Source organism: Tympanuchus pallidicinctus, unplaced genomic scaffold (genome assembly GCF_026119805.1).
Source record: "Tympanuchus pallidicinctus isolate F22 unplaced genomic scaffold, pur_lepc_1.0 scaffold7, whole genome shotgun sequence".
NCBI lineage: Eukaryota > Metazoa > Chordata > Aves > Galliformes > Phasianidae > Tympanuchus > Tympanuchus pallidicinctus.
This window is the reverse complement of record NW_026294791.1, coordinates 8,007,593-8,024,124: the sequence shown is the minus strand read 5'-3', so window position 1 is coordinate 8,024,124 and position 16,532 is coordinate 8,007,593. Positions and strand designations below refer to the sequence as shown.

At 52.6% G+C, this 16,532-nt stretch overlaps 1 protein-coding gene and 1 long non-coding RNA gene across 4 annotated transcripts; one reads left to right on the top strand and one right to left on the bottom strand.

The window, feature by feature from the left end:
• Window positions 1-3,485: 3,485 nt before the first annotated feature.
• On the top strand, window positions 3,486-6,911 carry LOC128072326 (uncharacterized). 2 transcript variants are annotated; one of them, XR_008202206.1, is made up of 3 exons: window positions 3,486-3,607; window positions 4,744-5,043; window positions 6,056-6,911. It is a non-coding gene; the product is annotated as an uncharacterized LOC128072326 (long non-coding RNA). The 2 variants fall into 2 exon arrangements; XR_008202205.1 differs by lacking the exon at window positions 6,056-6,911 and having other exon boundaries at window positions 4,744-4,833; window positions 4,967-5,975.
• Window positions 6,399-15,049, bottom strand: TAL1 (TAL bHLH transcription factor 1, erythroid differentiation factor). Of its 2 annotated transcripts, XM_052665993.1 has the most exons (5): window positions 14,761-15,048; window positions 13,369-13,518; window positions 12,107-12,529; window positions 11,534-11,625; window positions 6,399-8,949 (listed from the first exon to the last, which is right to left on the bottom strand). In XM_052665993.1, coding segments are annotated over exons 2-5 (936 nt in total). In that variant the 5' UTR covers window positions 13,371-13,518; window positions 14,761-15,048; the 3' UTR covers window positions 6,399-8,530. The 2 variants fall into 2 exon arrangements, with proteins under 2 accessions (XP_052521953.1, XP_052521952.1); XM_052665992.1 differs by lacking the exon at window positions 13,369-13,518 and having other exon boundaries at window positions 14,761-15,049.
• Between the last annotated feature and the right edge of the window lie 1,483 nt (window positions 15,050-16,532).

The window sequence follows — 16,532 nt, the reverse complement described above, 5'->3', positions numbered from 1 at the left end:
CCAATAAGGCAGAGAAAAGCAGCAGGACCGTGGGTTGTGGCAAGTCCATACAGAGCAAAAGGCATCTGCCTCTGTAGGCTGGGAGGAAAGTAAATGAGTGATGAGAGGAAATTCCTGAGTGCAGAGGAAAGATCTGAGCATTAGGTGTCCCAGGGCATTTCCAGTCTCCTTAAACGTTTTCCCAGTTGCACCATTTTGTGAGTGGGAGCGAAGGGCATTAGCACTGTGCCATGCTGCTGACCACTACACCAGCCATGAACCCAACAGCTGAGCAAAGCTCCACCATGTCCTACACCTCCTGGGCATGATGGGAAACAGCTCATCTCATTTTAGTCAGGCTTGCCACAGCATCCTCCCCTCCATCCCCACATTCCCTGAGTCTGGCTATTGCCTGGGAGAAGAACAGAAAGGAACAAAGCCAGCTCATCAGCCATTCCCATGTCAATCACTACCAACATGACCAGGAGGAAAAGAAAGGCAGAGTTGGCTGCTTGGTGGGTGTGGATGATTTCAGGAAATAATTATCCCAAATGCCAGAATAGGAGAAAATTGAAACTGTAAACTATAATCAGATGTTAAGTTGCTTTTCTTCTGCTAATTGAAATAATGTTTTCTCTGCTACCCACCACTCTACCCCTTTCAGATGCTAATCCCTATCAAACACGGCCTTACAATTACAAATTCATAGGCATCTTTCCCAGGAGCAGAAATTGCTTTGCCCTGTAACCTCTAAGATGAGGTCTTAATAGGAATTCACGAGCAGTCTCTGGTAAAGCTTCATTAGCCGGAGAGAATAGGCAAGGGCGAGTTGCTGTGCTCCCTAACCACTCTAGGGAAAAATTAATTTAAATTACTTTGTAAAGTAACAAGGACAGATAATGTGTTTCCTTCTTGGATTATTGTTTTCCAACACCCTAATGCGCTCATAGATTAGGTTACTTTGCCTGTCTTGATGGAGGTCCACACTAACTTGTGGGGTATGGAGAGCTGCATCCTTCAGGAGGAGAAACACCAACAACGCCTCTGGGGAGAACTGGGTGGAGAAGAGGTGCAGATCTGGCTGGTGATCACCGTGGGATTATTGGGGATGCTGGGGCAGATGGCAAACATTGCCAGCAAAACTTCAGCCCAAGAGACCTGTCCATTGAAGGTGGGCATGGCTCTCCCTGTTCATGGCAGGGGAATTGGACCAGGTGACCTTTTAGAGTCCCTTCCAACCCAAACGATTTATAAAGATGACAGCTGAGCATTTCCCTGATGGAAGGAATCTTCCTGGGTTTGGACAGGTTTGGATTTGCTTCCAGCAGGCTGCAACCTGAGCAGTGCTCCCATAGGGCTCAGCATCACAGCAAACCTCTGCCAGCAGCCGCCATCCCTCACCTTGGTTCCTGACCAACTGAAACCAAAAAAGCACTAAAATGTACTAAAAATCAACGCTTTCACCCATGGATGTTGTGACTTTTCGTCTGCCCCAGCCCCTGCTGAGTCTCCCCAGGGGGACTTTTAGCTTTCTTCTCTCAGCACCAGGTGTATCGTTCCCTGGATGTTCTCATGCTGGCTCTGAGCCCTACTTGCTGGCCACGTTTTGTGTTTTCATGGAAATCTGCAGCGTGTGGGAGCACCGAGGAGGAGACATGGGAAGATGCTGTGATAAGAGGCTTAGCAGCAGGGCCGTGGCTCTCCCCACCCTCTGCACTCACTGCGGGATTTCAGTGGGTTATTAACCCAGGAGCTGGCGTGCAGAATGGGCCAGACTGGCAAAATCGTCAGGGGACTCCGGGATCATTCAATAAAGACACAAAGGGTTCAAAGGGCTTTTCGGCAACTGGAGAGCGACAAACAGTGCTGATCATCCGAGCTGATTACATAGGTTCCCAACTGCCCCAGGAGTCCTAGGAGACCATGCTGAAGCTGGGAAGATTTATGAGGAGCTACCTGAATTAGGGAGAGAAGGCATTCATTTCGTTCCTGGCTTCGGAAAGGGGATCGCTGCTTTTTATTTCAGAGCAGAGAAAGGAGGCTGGAGGGTCGTGCATCGAGACAGAGGGAGAGATAGGCGGGTAGATAGAGGGATGGATGGATGTCTCCCAGGCCAGCTGATCATTGTGCTGCCCCAGTTACCCTGGGGAAGGCAAAGCACCCTTGAAACACGGGGTCCGAGCTGCCAGAGCCCTGCCGGCTGCTTCCAGCCCTATTTATTCCCTCCACCATCAGCGTGCTGTCAGGTGGTATCTCTCTTCTCCCTCCCAGCCCCACAGATTCTGCCTGGCATCTGAAGGGAAAAATTACGGGGCCATCGGCATCGAGCGAAACGCTCCTAATAACCTCCACTTCTTTTCAATGAGCTCCAGTTGTTGCTCGACAAGTGTTCTCCAACCCCGGCGAGTGCCAGACAAAAGCTCCCCTCTCCTCCTCTGTGTCGGCTCAACAGCCGCATTATTTCCTCAGCCCGCATCTGCCGGGTGGCAGCCGTGATTTCCATAACACAGGGCAGAGTTTGGCCCAGCTGCTTCGCCTCTGGGTTCTGCAGCATTTGGCTGGCTGCAAAATTAAAAAGGAATAATAATAATAATAATAATAATAATAATAATAATAATAATAATAATAATAATAAAAAATGTTGCTGTTCTGGCTGTGACCCAAGCAAACAGGTGCAGGTAGTGGGGGGAATGGGGGAAATTGCAGCACCTTCTGCCTCCGGTGCAGCCCTATATGGGGCTGAAGTATTAAAGGTGAAAGCTGCTGAGGGTGTCTTTGCCATTTCCATTGCTGTGGAGGGGTGTTTCAATGGGTGTGAAGAAATGGGGAGCATGGGGAAGGGAGGGGGGTGGAAAAAAGAGGAGAGAGGAGAGGAGAGGAGAGGAGGGGAGAGGAGAGGAGAGGAGAGGAGAGGAGAGGAGAGGAGAGGAGAGGAGAGGAGAGGAGAGGAGAGGAGAGGAGAGGAGAGGAGAGGAGAGGAGAGGAGAGGAGAGGAGAGGAGAGGAGAGGAGAGGAGAGGAGAGGAGAGGAGAGGAGAGGAGAGGAGAGGAGAGGAGAGGAGAGGAGGGGAAAAATTCAAATAGGGAAGAGAAAGAGGAAAAGAGAAAAAAAAGGAAAGGAAATGGGGAAAAATTGAAAACTGAAAAGGGGAAAAGGAATAAGGGAATGAGGAAAAATGGGGAAAGGAGAAAAGGAAGAGGGGAAAGGGAGAAGGAAGAAGGGGAAAAGGTTAACGAGGAAGGGAAAAGGGTAAAAGAGAACGGGAAAAAGAAAAGAGGAAAGGGGGAAAGAGGAAAGAAAGGGATGAGACGAGCCCTTAAGATACCGGGCAGTGCCGGCAGCCCCCGACCGCCGTCACGAAGCAGCCCCCGCCCCGCTCGGGCCCGGGCCGTGGCTGCGGCCGTCCCGCAGCGCCCCCTGCCGGCGGCTCGGGGTAATGGCGCCGGGAGGCGGCCAAGGGCCCGGCAGCAGCCGCAGCCCCGCCGGTCCCGGCCCCGCCGGCGGGCAGGAAGCGGGTGCGCTGCGGTAGCTTTGATGCAGCGCTTATCTGCGACGTGGAGTGCCCTGAGCCCGTTCCAGGGAGGCGGCAGCAAAGGATGTGCGTGCAAAAGTGCGGGCATCGAGCACCGTACGTATGTGAGCGAGACCGGCACTGGTTAGGAGACGGGGTGATGGGAGATGGGATAGGAGATAGGTTGGACCCTGCTGACGTACAGGGTAGTGTGAAAGCATCATCTCACGCAGTCTGAGTGACAGAATCACAGAATGGTTTCGGTTGGAAGGCACCTTAGAGCACCCCCAGCCTAACACCCTGCCGTGGACTGGATGTCCTCAGGCTGCCCAGGTCCCATCCAACTTGGCCTTGAGCACCTCCAGGGATAGGACACCCGCAGCTCTCTGGACAGCTGTGCCGAGGAGTCGCCCTGAGTACAAAACTTCTCCCCTAACCCGATCCACGTGGAGTGCTGGGAGGGACAAAAGCAAATCCCCCCTGGGTCTCGTAGTCCCATCCCCGCCTCTGTCCCGGCCCGGCCCGGCCCCAGTCCCGGCACATCAAAGGGTCGGGGCAGATTGAACTGCGCTCCAGACGCTCCCTCCCATTTCCTGCTGGATTCCCGTCTCGCTCCCTTTGCCCGCATCAGCAAAACAGAGTGTAAAAATAGAGGCCGGGCTTCACCAAAACACAATGGTAAATTGTTCCCCTAAAGGTCACTGGGGCGTCTCAGAATAGCTTGAGGAGAGAGGAAAAATCGATGTGTCCGAAGGGTGACGAACCTGAAGATGACGGCGGGACCCCTGACGTGAGGCTCCTTGGAGCCCTGTGTGCTTTGGAGCATCACCACCTTCGTTCCTAACAGGGTTGGCCATCACTGTGAGCCTTATCCCGGAGTGTGACAACTCAGTGAGCCCCAGGCGGTGTTCAGGTGTTGGGCAGCAAGAAGCAAAGGGAGAGGCAGGAGAACCAGGCAGGCCAGGGAGGGATGGGAGGATGAATGGCTCTGCCCGTGACAGCATGCGGTCCCCTGGGCACCCGCAGCCTTTGTGTGGCTTTGTGGGAACCCTGGCAGCCGTGGGATGAGCAGGGAGCAGCTCTGCCAGCAATAAATTACTGCTCCCAGTTGTCAGTGGCTGCTAATAATGAAGGTGAAGCTTTCCCATCGCCTGCATGGGTGGGAATATTTGGGGCCTGTTGTTCCGTGAGCATATTTTAATTTGATAATGTGGGAAGGCACTGAGTAATGCAGGTGCTTGCTTTTTTTCCAGTCTAGGCTGCCCTGGAGCTTGGCTTTTCGAAAGAGGCTGTAGTTAAAGCCAGATAATGAAGCTGGACAATGAAAGCTGCACAAATTTGGGGTGATTTTGCTTTTTTGTTTCTTGTTTTTCTGGCTTTAAACGTGTGCTTCTCCCACCTTCTCTTTTCTTATAGTTTTAATTCAATTTTATCTAAATGCACTTCCCCTCCTTCCCAATTTCATCTGTGCCACAGCCACTGCAGAAGCACAGCATGACATGGAGATTTTCTGTCCCTAGGAGCCTTCGTATGACCAGGGGCACAGGAGAAAGGTGAACCAACAAAATGTCTTTCAATGCCATCCTATGATTTGCCAAAAAATTCCCTACAGTAAGAGATGGATCAAAATCCCCATCACTTCTGAAGGTAATGTCCATAACCAGTTGGCTCCATCCAACACCAACGGTGGTGAACCCAGGTTTGTCTGAGGGCCAGAGCCACCCATAGCACCCAGGCTGTTGTCCTCTGTGCAAGGGTTGGCCCTAAGGAGCTTTTCCTAAATACAGAAAATATTTGGGGCCGGGGCACTGTTCATCACCCATTGCAAAGAAACACCATTGCAAACAAATAAAATTAACAAATGGTGAAGATAAATTGAATTTTCCACCTGGAATGGGAGCATCAGGGGGTGACACAGTGAATGAGTGGCATCACTCCTTCCCAGCACTGTCCATAGAGCTGTATATTCAGTGTAAACATGTAGGGAGTGCTTATAAACCCTCACCTTGGGTGCGTGCAAGGGCTGCTTGAAGGGGGAGGAAGAGGGAAACTTGTCCTGGGCAGGGAGCAGAATAGGATGTGGGAGGGAGAGATAAAGGGTGCGAGAGCTATCAGCTCCATCCGGGACAGAGTGGGGATGGGGTTGGAGCATCTGTTGAGCAGCGATGGGGTTGGCAGCAGATAACACCCAACGCCTCAACTGTGGGGCTCTGCACACCCTGAAGGGGACTGCCAAAGTCATAGGGATGGAGGGGAATGGTGTCGTCCTCCTGCTCACAGCATGGCTGTGGCATGCTGCAGCTGTGTTCACCTTCAACATAGCTTGTAAATGATGTATGTGTGTATATATGCCACCTTCAGCATAGCCTGTAAATGATATACATGTGTATTTATACCATCTTCAATATTGCCTATTAATGATATATATTTATGTATATATAAATATACACACATATATATATATATAAATGACTGATGTCACCAGCTCAACTGTTTTTTAGTGTTTTCAGTGTGCACCAGGCTCTGACATTCGTTTCTTTTTTTTTTTTTTTAATTAAAATAAAGGAGGAATTCCTACAACTACCCACCGTTGCCTATGACTGCCTATTGAGCCTTAGCCAAACACTGCTCAGCTTCGAGCACAGCAGCGTTGTCCCCAGCAGCCCCATCCCCAAAAGAGAGACAAGGCCACCAGTGAGGGACCTCTGGGGACATGCACACAGCAGGTGGCAGTGCCCAGGCGCCCGCCCAACACGGGGGATTGCTCCACACCACCGCTTCCTTCCTGCTTTCAGGATGGGGAAATGGTTTTGCAAGGGATCTGTTGGCTGTTGGCAGCTTTTCCCAGCTGGGCACAGAGCTGAATTGCCAATGGGTGCGAGGGGGGGAGAGAGGAAAGCGAGCGGAGGCTGCTTTGTAAAACTTTATTTAGAAATATTCTTGATATATTCATTATATATATATATTTATATATACACACACATTACAACAAATGTGTTTTCTAAATAGCACATCCACAGTGGGTCGAGAGTCAGGGTACCGGGTCTGGTTACCTTGTTTCTGCTGAAAAAATGCAGAAAGCCAAAGGGAGGGTGGCAGAGAGAGGGACGGGGCTGGGAGAGAAAATAATGGCAGGGGGAGAATTCAATCACACGGTACGACACTGAGCAGCAGTGCTGTTCCAACAGAACCGGGGCGATGTTCCACACACGGAGACGTGAAGCAGGCAGGGGGGAAGGTGGGTGGATGGGGGAAATGTACCATTCAATCACGATTAAAGGACAACTGTACATACCCCGGGAGGACGGCAGCGTGCTATGGGCAGGTGTGCGTGTGGGGACCGAGGAGGTTGTACCATTGGCCAACTGTCCAGCTACCAAAAAGGGAGAAATTAAACAAAAAAAAAAAACAGCAAAACAAACCAGAATTCTGGGGAATGAGGAAAATCTCAGAGTGTTGGTGGCCTTTTTTCTTGCAGTAGTTTGACAAAAAGTGAATGAGGCCCCCCTTTCTCCTGCCCCCCCAGGTCACCACCCAGGTGCCCATTCCCAGGGACACCAGTGACTACAGCAGCCCCTCATGCTCAGCACTGCCCCATGGTAACTCCTTCATTAAGCTGTCCCTTTACGCAGGGTCTGGATACAGGAGGGCACTGTCCTCCTTCTCCCCACTACACGCTGGGGGATGCTGTTGGTTTCTGACAACTTGGGGCTGAGCTCAAAGCCCTGGCTTGGGCTGGGAGTACATCCCACCCAATGCACCTGCTCTACACTGAGAAAAGTCTCAGCCTATTATTTACAAGAGGCCCTAAAGCCAAGCCCAAAGGCTTTCTCCCTTATGAAGGACATTGGGTTGTGGTGTAACACTACAATTTCTTTGCCTTGGAGCCTCTACACATGAAGGAACCAGAAACAGAGGAACCACAGAGCACTGACACTTGGTCCCAAACCAGCTCTGCAGAGCCTAAGACCTCGGGATGATCCCATCAGTGCTCTTAGCATTCACCCCAGGCCAGGAGATACAACAAGGCTGTGGCTCCTACCAGCCTCAGCCAATCAACGGCCTCCTACTGTCTAATTGCATCCAGTCTGTGGGTGCTTGCAGGGGTGCACTACCACCACTACTTTCACACAACAAAACCAAGAAGTTCAAAGCATACCACTGAAACCCTTTTATAACCCTATGTACACTCAAACTGTTGATGCATCATTGATTCCTTTCACTTTTTTTTCATTCAAAAAAAGTCCCTGGTTCAAGGGGAGGGCATCGCTAGTCACCTTTTCTCTCCTTTACCAATTCTGAGTTTCATCTTCCTTGAGAGAAGCTCAGCCCTACAGAAACCTCTGGGGAAACTTGAGGGAGACCACTGCAGGATCTCACCTGCTGTGTTACAGCACAGGGAAGGGGGCTCAGGGGGTGGTGGGGAGCACAGAACACCCTATGTACCTTTATGTTCAGTGGATACTGCATGATGGCGTTGAACAGAAGGAATCTCACGTCATAAATACAACACCCCAAACTATCCAACTTTAGGTAGAAGGGAAAGGGGACAAAAACAATTAAAAAAAAAAAAAAGAGAGAGAGAGAGAGAGAGAGGAAAAAGAAAGTCTCAATCCTTTTAATAGTTCTTTTGCTGAGGGTATTTTTCACCTCATTAAAAAGATACAGTCAGAAGGTCTTGGTCAACGGGAGCATGGCTCGGACCAGTTGCTTGTGCTCCACAGCCCTGTGTTTCATTCCTCACGTCCCAGCCTCAAGACTGCTTGAGAAGTGACCCTCAGGCGGTCCAAAAAACCCTCAGAATGTTGGAGGGGTGCTGGCTGCATTCCCCTCCCATCCTCAGAGTCAGTATGTACAACGAAGACGACTTGAACGCTTTTCTTCTTCGTACGATCCCGTACCTAAACACCGAGCGTCCATCCCATTTGGTTGGCCAACGTGCCAACCTGGGCCGAGCAGACGGGGAGCCGAATGTCCCAAATCCCACCCACCTGGGTCTCGCCACCCTTCTCTGAGCGCTCGGGGAGTGATTTGGGGTCATCACCGCTGCGCGCTGCCTTCGACAGGGAGGATGGCATGGTGCAGGTTCCGTGCGTGCTTGGAGTCGAGCGTGTCGTGCTCCTCTGTGAAGCTGTCCGGGCTCGCTGCTCCATCCAAAGAACTTCCACAGCTGGAGTTCGGAGACAGCATGTCCTGCAGGAGGTCTTCCTGAACTATCCCCGAGTCTTTGTTCACTTTACCCCTTTGGTTTCCTTCCTCCTCCTGGTCGTTGAGCAGCTTGGCCAGGAAGTTGATGTATTTCATAGCCAGGCGCAAAATCTCATTCTTGCTCAGCTTTTTGTCGGGCGGGTGCGTGGGGATGAGTTTGCGGAGCTCCGCGAAGGCTCCGTTCACGTTCTGTTGCCTCCACCTCTCCCGGCTGTTGGTGAAAATGCGGCGGACCACCTTCGTGTGAGGACCTGCAATTGCAATGGCACACAGTTATTAGCAGTGCCCATAGCACCACAGGATCGTTAAGGTTGGAAAAGATCTCTGACATCACCCAGTCCAACCATCCAGCTACCACCAGTAGTGTCCAAAACCGCATCTCTCAGTCTCACATCTCCATGGTTCTTGAATCTGCACCATCTCTCCGGTCATTTAATAATTTGCTCATTTCTCAAGTTTTACTCTATTTATTTTAGTCCCATCATCAAGGCACAGGACCAAGAGTTTCCAGCTAGCAGGAAGCTAACCAAGAAGCCGCAACAGCCACAGCTCCTGTTCAATGGAAGGGAAAAGTTGAGTTGCACCTTTCTAGATGCCCCCTGAGATGCCTAGATTTAGCTCTCCAAGGAGGGTGGCTCACCATTACATGTATTTTTAGGGTATCTCAGCAACAAAGACCCTATCAAAAGGCTAGCTCACCAGATGGCTTTATTTTTCTATCCCAAAAGTCACACCACTGGGACAGGGGAAATTGGCATGAGCTGAGGATTTAACAGATCCAAGATCCCAGGGTCTTCCTTCTGCCCTGATGTCACTAGGATCAGGAGATCTGACAGAGATCACCAGCCCTCCTGGTGCTTTGTGTAATGGGGCAGCAGGACTCACCCTTGTGTAACACACAGTGGAAGCAGTGTCCTCAAGGGTGACCATGGGAGGAGGACAAAGCAGCTTTCCAGCTGGCCCATGGACCTCCCGCTCCCTCTTGCTCATCAATGCAAGGATTCTCCATCAGACAGTGACTGGAGAAGGGTCTCCCAATTGCCAGTGATGACCATTTGGCTCTGCTACTGCCAGTGCCAGCTAAATTTCTAGTTTTACAGCCATATTCCTGTAGGGCATGTAACAGGAGGTATTCCTGTGCTCAGGAATGCAATCATCCATTCTCCCTCTATTGGTTCTGCTTGCAGCTCATCGAGGCAGCTCCTGATGGCATGAGGTGGCATTGCCTCTATGCTGGGAGAGACACAAAGCAGAAGTCTGCCCAGAAGTGAAATCAGGACTGCAAGTCCTTGGATCCACAGAAAGCAGTGTGTGGAAGGAGACACTGCCATCAGCCATCTCCATCCTCACCTCCAGCACACACTGACAATGGAAGGATGCAGCAACCTCAAGAAACTACGGGAGAATGGCCATGCTGGAAGGAATAGGGAGCATCACAGGCAGTGAAAATCACCACAAATGTGTTCAATTAACAAAATGAACAAATGAAGTGTTCAATTAACGTGCTGATGAGTTGCACCCTAAAGGATGGGCTGTGGGATTCCCATCACACACCATCTCTTCTCTGTGGGGACCAAAGGGACTTCAGCCACCACAGCTGCCTGGCTCTGCTGAGTGCAGTGACAATGTGCTGTCATCTCCTACAGCAACACAATTCCTGCTCTTAAATGCTCTTTCTGGACAAAACAGAGCACACAGTCCTGGATTTAGGAGGTGCAGCTTAACATCTTTTTGCACTCATAAAGGAATAAGGAAAAGAAATGTGGATCGTGTTAATTATCCAAAAATCTCAATCTTCACAGGCTTCCAGCACATCTCATTTACAGGAAGCTGCCTACTAAGAGGCAATGTCTCACGAAATGCTGAAACCAAACACTGACCTGTCCATTTTCCTCGCTAAACAAGATCAAGAATACAACAAATTCTGACACCACTACAATGTTTGATTCTTCCATCAGTGCCAGCAACTAAATTAACCATATTCTTAGAAGAACAGGTTTGGGGCAAGGTGTGTCAAGCAGTGGAGAAATTTAAAATACCCCTTAGCTGTATGGAAGCTCATGGAAGATCTTCATTTCTCATAGAGAAGCCCCCTAATTAAGCCAAGCAGTTGGCTGCAAAGTTATGCCTGGATTTTGTTCCAATCGATGGATTGATCCATGCTTATTAAATTGTGATTGTAATTACAGATCCAAAGAAAACCAGCAAGAAGACAAGCTTCCAAAATTACGGAGTATCCTCTCAGATAATTTTTCACATCTCTGTCTCCCCGTGTATGTTTTGTACAGAGTGGCACCATCACTAAGTGCTGTCCCCTGCAGTGTGCCATCACCATCAGAGCCCATGGGAGCACAGGGACAGCCCAGCACTGGTGACACGTGCTGACTCCTCATGGCACCATCCGGTACTTGTATTCCACCTCAAATTGATCCTAATTTGGCAAGTTTACATGAGGTGGGATCTGCAAGATTCAGCCCTACTTATAAACACCTGGAGCCAAAAATTCAGGTACGATCAAATATTGTCTACTTATTAGAATACAGCATGTCTATTTCTATAACCATAGAATCGCTGAGGTTGGGCAGGACCTCTTAAGACCATGCAGTCCAACCACCAACCCACCCCCACCGTCGGACCCCGCACCTCAGCACAGCCCCCAGCACGGTGCCTTCCTCTGCCGTTCGTCTCAGAGCGACCTGTGAGGCCGGCTGCCCCCAACCCAATGGCACCACCCACACTGCACACAGATCTGTGCTGTGCCTTCCCCGAGCGCGAAGCACCCGCCGCATCCCACCATGTTCCCCCTTCACGTTTTGGGTTTTTCACCGTACTCACCGTCGGTGATCTCCATCTCGTAGGGCGACGGTCTCCTCTTCACCCGGTTGCTGCCGTACATGGAGAAGGAGTCCGGCTCGCCGAAGAACCCGCTGCAAACAGAGGCAGAGCGGCGTGAGGCGGCCCCGACCTCTGGGGAGATGCTCAAGGACCCCGGAGCCCACGGGGGATGGAAGGGACCCCCGGCGTGGGATCCGCGCTGTGCCCGTGGGGCCATTTTCCATCCCTGGGGCTGAGCGGAGGAGCTCGGGGAGCACCGCACAGCTCAGCCTCTTTCCTCCCTATACCCCACCACAGGACCACAGCGAAATGCCCCATATCGGCTCAGCCCGTGGTATTTCTGCCAGGCTTTTCCCCCCCTGTGGGAAAGACGGATTTTCGTTCTGTTCTTTTTTTTCTTTTTCTTTTTTTTTTTTTCTTCCCTCCTTTCTTCCTTCTCAAAGTTTGCCTTTTTCTTTTTTTTTTTTTGGCCATGACTCAGCCCTCCCCTTCTCCCCCCCAAACATCCCCCCTTCCCTCCTCTCCTTCCCCTCAGCCCCGGGGACGCGGTGGGGAGCGGGGGGAGGCACGAACCTGCCGATGGTGCCCAGCGGTTGCCCCAGGTTGTAGAGCATGGCCCTGCCGGGGGGCTGCAGCGGCAGCGCGGGGGGACTCAGCTGCACCATGCGGGCTTCGCAGGCGGCTTCGGCGGCGCGGCACGGCTCGGCGCCCGGCGCTCTCTGCATCGCTTCCCCCGCCGCCTCTCGGCTTTTTATGTCCAATGAGCCCCCCCGGCGCACCAGCTCGATGACGGGCACGGCGGCGGCGGGGGGCCCGGGGGAGGGTCGGCCCGCCTCTTTGGCCGCCCCGTTGAGCAGCAGCTGGGGCTCGGCCGTCGGCTCCATGCCCCCGCGGCTGCTGTCGGGCTCGCTCGTGGGCTCCGCTTCGGGGTCGTGGCGGCGGGCATCGCGGGGGTCACTGCTGGGGGGCGGCGGGGCGGGCGGCCTGTCCATCGTCCTGCGGGGAGAGCAGCGCTCGGGGCGGCCCGAAGCCGACAGGGGTCCCCCCGTTTCGGCAGCGTGACGTCACGCAGCGGCGGCGTGACGTCACTGCAAGAACCCCCCCTCCTTCCCCCCCACATCCATTGTACCCCTGTACCGTGACCCTGGGGATGCACCCCACCCATAGGGACAGGGAACTAGAAGGAGGCCTGAGGTTCTCCCAGCTCCGTTTCGAGGACATTTCGGCCCACTGGGGTGGAATTTGTACTTTATTCGTATTAGAATAATTGTTATTAATTTTCAACATGGAAACCAAGCTTCAGGCGCTGCCGAATGGGGGGGAGAAGCGCTCACACAAAGCCCCGCACCCCCATGAGCTCAGCAGGAAGGAGGAAGGGGCCCCGGCTCGAAGCAACCGAGGCCGCGCACGGCAATTGTATGCGGCCCCGCTCCCTTCTTTCTCCCCCATAACGAAACTATCGCGACAGAGCCGAGGGCGGGCAGCACTATCCGACTACTTCTCCCACCGCCCTCCTAGCTCTTTCTTTCTTTCTTTCTTTCTACCTTTCTTTCTTTTTTTCCTCTCTCTATACATAACGGAGCAGATCTCATTCCCGACATCCCCGCTGCTTCTCTTTGGGTCAATTATTATCATTTCTGGGTTGATCCAACCCCAGAGAAAATCATTATTATTATTATTTTGATCACATCTCTCCATCTATAATAATTATAATCATAGTAAGAATAATATCTACCGTTCAACCCAAAGCTTTACTGCCTCCCCCCGCCCTGCCAGCCCTCCAGAAAGAGCATCTAATTGCCTATTCCCATATTGTATAGGAAGAGATTACTCACATGTGTCATATTTAAGTAGGGACACCGCGAGTCTCTCCCGTTTCAACAAAAGCGCTCTCAGTGTCAGGCTGAATTTACTCCTCCCACCTCGAGGTACTTACGATTTTACAGAGAGGAAGGACACCCGCATCGGGATAAAACTGCTAAAGCCTGGGAGGAAAAGAAGGGGGGGAGAGAAAGGGAGAGAGAGGGTGGGTCTGGGGGACACGGGAATGGCACCGCGGGGACGGGGGCAAGGCGCACGGCCCCGGCACACGGCCCGAACCTGTGCGGAGCGGAGAGAACTGGTGTCTATGGGGGAAAAGGATGATAAATTCAAGGAGAAAGCTGGTTTATTTAGGGGAAAAAATTGTAATATATCTAGGGGAAGCATTAATAAATAAAAGTAAAAAGAGGGAAAAAAAAGAAGAAAAAAAAATACATATTTTGGGGCCGAATCAGGTGGATTTTTGGATTTGTCTCTTCGGGAAGGAGATTGCGGATGGGGTCGGGGTTGGTTCGTTCCGATGGGGCAGCGAATAGCGGCTGGGCCGCTCCCGGAGCCACGGAGCACAGCGCTGAGGATCGGGGCCGGTGTCCGTCCGGAGCGGCCCCGCTGCGATCAACAGGAAGAGAGCCGTCCGTGCCCCCCCCCCGCAGCGAAATGCCGAGCGGCGGCTATGCTTTTCGTTAAACAACGGAATAATCCCGTCGGTTTCTACTCTGGGTTTTGTTTTTTTTTTTTTGGTTTTTTTTTTCTTTTTTCGTTAAAACGAAATAAACCAAAAAAATGCCCCGAATCTGCGGCGTTTTCGTTTCGTTTTGGGGTAAACGCACGGAGAAAATGGAGGGGAGGGAGGGCATGAAATCCCCACCCGTTCTGTTCTGCGCCTCCAACTCCTTTTGTTTTGCGGCCGTGGATGGGCAGGAAATTTCCACCCCGGCCGCGCACCTCTCCCTGTGCCCATGGTGGGGAGAATTACCCCCCAAAACTGAGCGAGAAAGGGATGGGGAACGGGTGGGGAGAAACCCCCATGAGCCGTCCGGCAGTCGGTTCACGTCGGGCCCCCCAAGCAGAGCTGTGGGCATCTCCCCACATCGCCCTGCTTCGCCCTGCATGGCCCCACAGAGCCCCGATAGTGGGGGCCGCGCCCGGGTGGGGGGTGAGCAAGGAAAGGCAACCTCAGCTCCCCTCCTCCCCCCCCCCCTCCATCAAAGGAGAACAACAGAAAAAATAAAGCCCAACCGTGGAAAAGCCGCATTTGTTTTTGTGGGATTTTTTTCCCCCCTTTCACCTGTCTTTAACACACTGCAGAAAACCCCCGCTTGCCCCAAAAATCCCCCCTCTCCGCCCCCCCCCCGCGCCCCCCTCCAGCTCCATCCCGCTGCGGGGCCCGATCCCTCCCCACTCACCATTTGCTTTTCATTGGGAAAAGTGAGTGGAGCCATTTTGTGGCCTACGCATGGCGGCTATATTTGTAGTAATGTGGGGTGGCTTCAGCTGGGGAGGCTCTAATTCCACATCACGTCCAGTTTCCTATTTAGTATGGAGAGCGGAACACTACTGCAATGTGGCCGAGAGAGATAAAGCCCCAGCAGTGGCCCGCCTGCCCTGATAAGCTTCTAAACCCATTATTTATGAAATGATTCATTATTATTTGGCAATTTTATCGAAGGAAAGCGGAAAATTATTGCAGGGATATGCATAGGAATAACTCCGGAATGCCTTCTAGCTTTTTATGTGTGTGTGCTTAGATGCTCTTAAAAAGACACTGCAAAAAAAAAAAAAAAAAAAAAAAAAAAAGGAGTAATAAAATATTACACTGTGCTGCCCGAGTCTGAATGGCGATTCTTTATTTTAGTCCTCTCAGAGGTTATTATTGCCCCCTGCATTTTGCTGGGTGCCTTTTTTTTTTCTTTTTTTTTTCTTTCTTTTTTTTTTTTTTTTTTTTTTTGTTGGAGCACATACTCCATTCTTAATTAAATTTAATGAGCCAAAATAAATTGGTGGGGATGCTGAAAGAGAGAGGGAAGGGGCGTGGGGCTGCTCTGGCCCCATCCGCAGCATTCGTGCCCCGCTGCAGTGCGGGCGTCCTTTATTAGCGCCCCGATTGGGGTGGCTGAGCATCCTCACTGGAGGATGGGGAGGGATCGGGCACGGCTCGACCTCGGGAAATTTGGGATGGGAGAATTGGGGAGAGCTCAGGCCGAGCCCACGGCAGAGCGTGCAGGAAAAAGGGGAAAGGGGAGAAAGGGGGGAAAGGGCCGGAGCCGGGAGCGCGCCCCGTCGGGGCTGGGGCTCGTGAGGACGAGAAGCTGGGAACGGGAACGGGGGAATGGGGACGGTGCCGGCCTTTCCCGTGCGGGCTTTGGGGTATGAGGGTGGGGGTAGGGGGACGTGAGGGCACCTCCCCACGTTGCCCGGCGGAGGAAGCGGGGAGAGATAGGGATGGCAGAGGGTGCCGTTTGTCATCTCTACGTCCATCTGCCCTAAAGACGGCGGCAGAGAGCGATTTTCGATCCCTCGAAAATCAACGAAATTACAAAAGAAATGGCACGGGGAGGCCGGAATCGAGGCTGGACCGGTCTCGGAAAGGGCCTCGATCCCCTCTACGGGACAGTGAACGTCCATCGTGCCATCCCGGGGGAAAAGGGGCGGACGGGCAGGGCGGAGCGGCCGCACCTGCCCGCTGCGATGCGCTGGGGGGTTCGCGGGTCGCTATTGTGTCCCCGCCACCTGCACGCACACGGGCTCGAGCGGGGAAATGCCGGAGCTGTTATTCTTCCTTTCACTCCTTCCCCTCTCAGCTTCCCTCTCTGGATGCGGCCGTGGGAGAGGTTCGCCCCCCGGGTCGCTGTGCGCTCACGATGCCGGCAGTGCGTGTGCGGGTGCGTGCGGCGGGGCCGGTCACGACGCGTTGGAGAGCTCCGCCGCGCCTCCAGCCAGGAAACACGACCATTTTCAAGCCGGCTCCTCTAACCAACAGGAAGTGTTAAAGATAGAACAGCCGGGGCTGGGCTGGGGAGATTAGGAAGGCGAGCATCTTCTGAACGCCCCCAGCAGAAGCCCCCCGGCGGGATGGGAGCTGCATCCATGTGGCTGTGAGGGACCCTCGCTGGGCACGGGGCTGCCGTGTGCCCCATCTCTGGAGACATCCAGCCCGAGTTGATTCAGCCATCAGCCT

Bases quoted from the DNA above. Each gene is read 5' to 3' on its own strand.
- TAL1 (XM_052665992.1), bottom strand. The intron at 11,626-12,106 runs GTTCGTGCCTCC...CTCTGTTTGCAG, and splicing joins CCGCTGGGCACCATCGGCAG to CGGGTTCTTCGGCGAGCCGG. The intron at 8,950-11,533 runs GTGAGTACGGTG...TTGCAATTGCAG, and splicing joins CGAGATGGAGATCACCGACG to GTCCTCACACGAAGGTGGTC.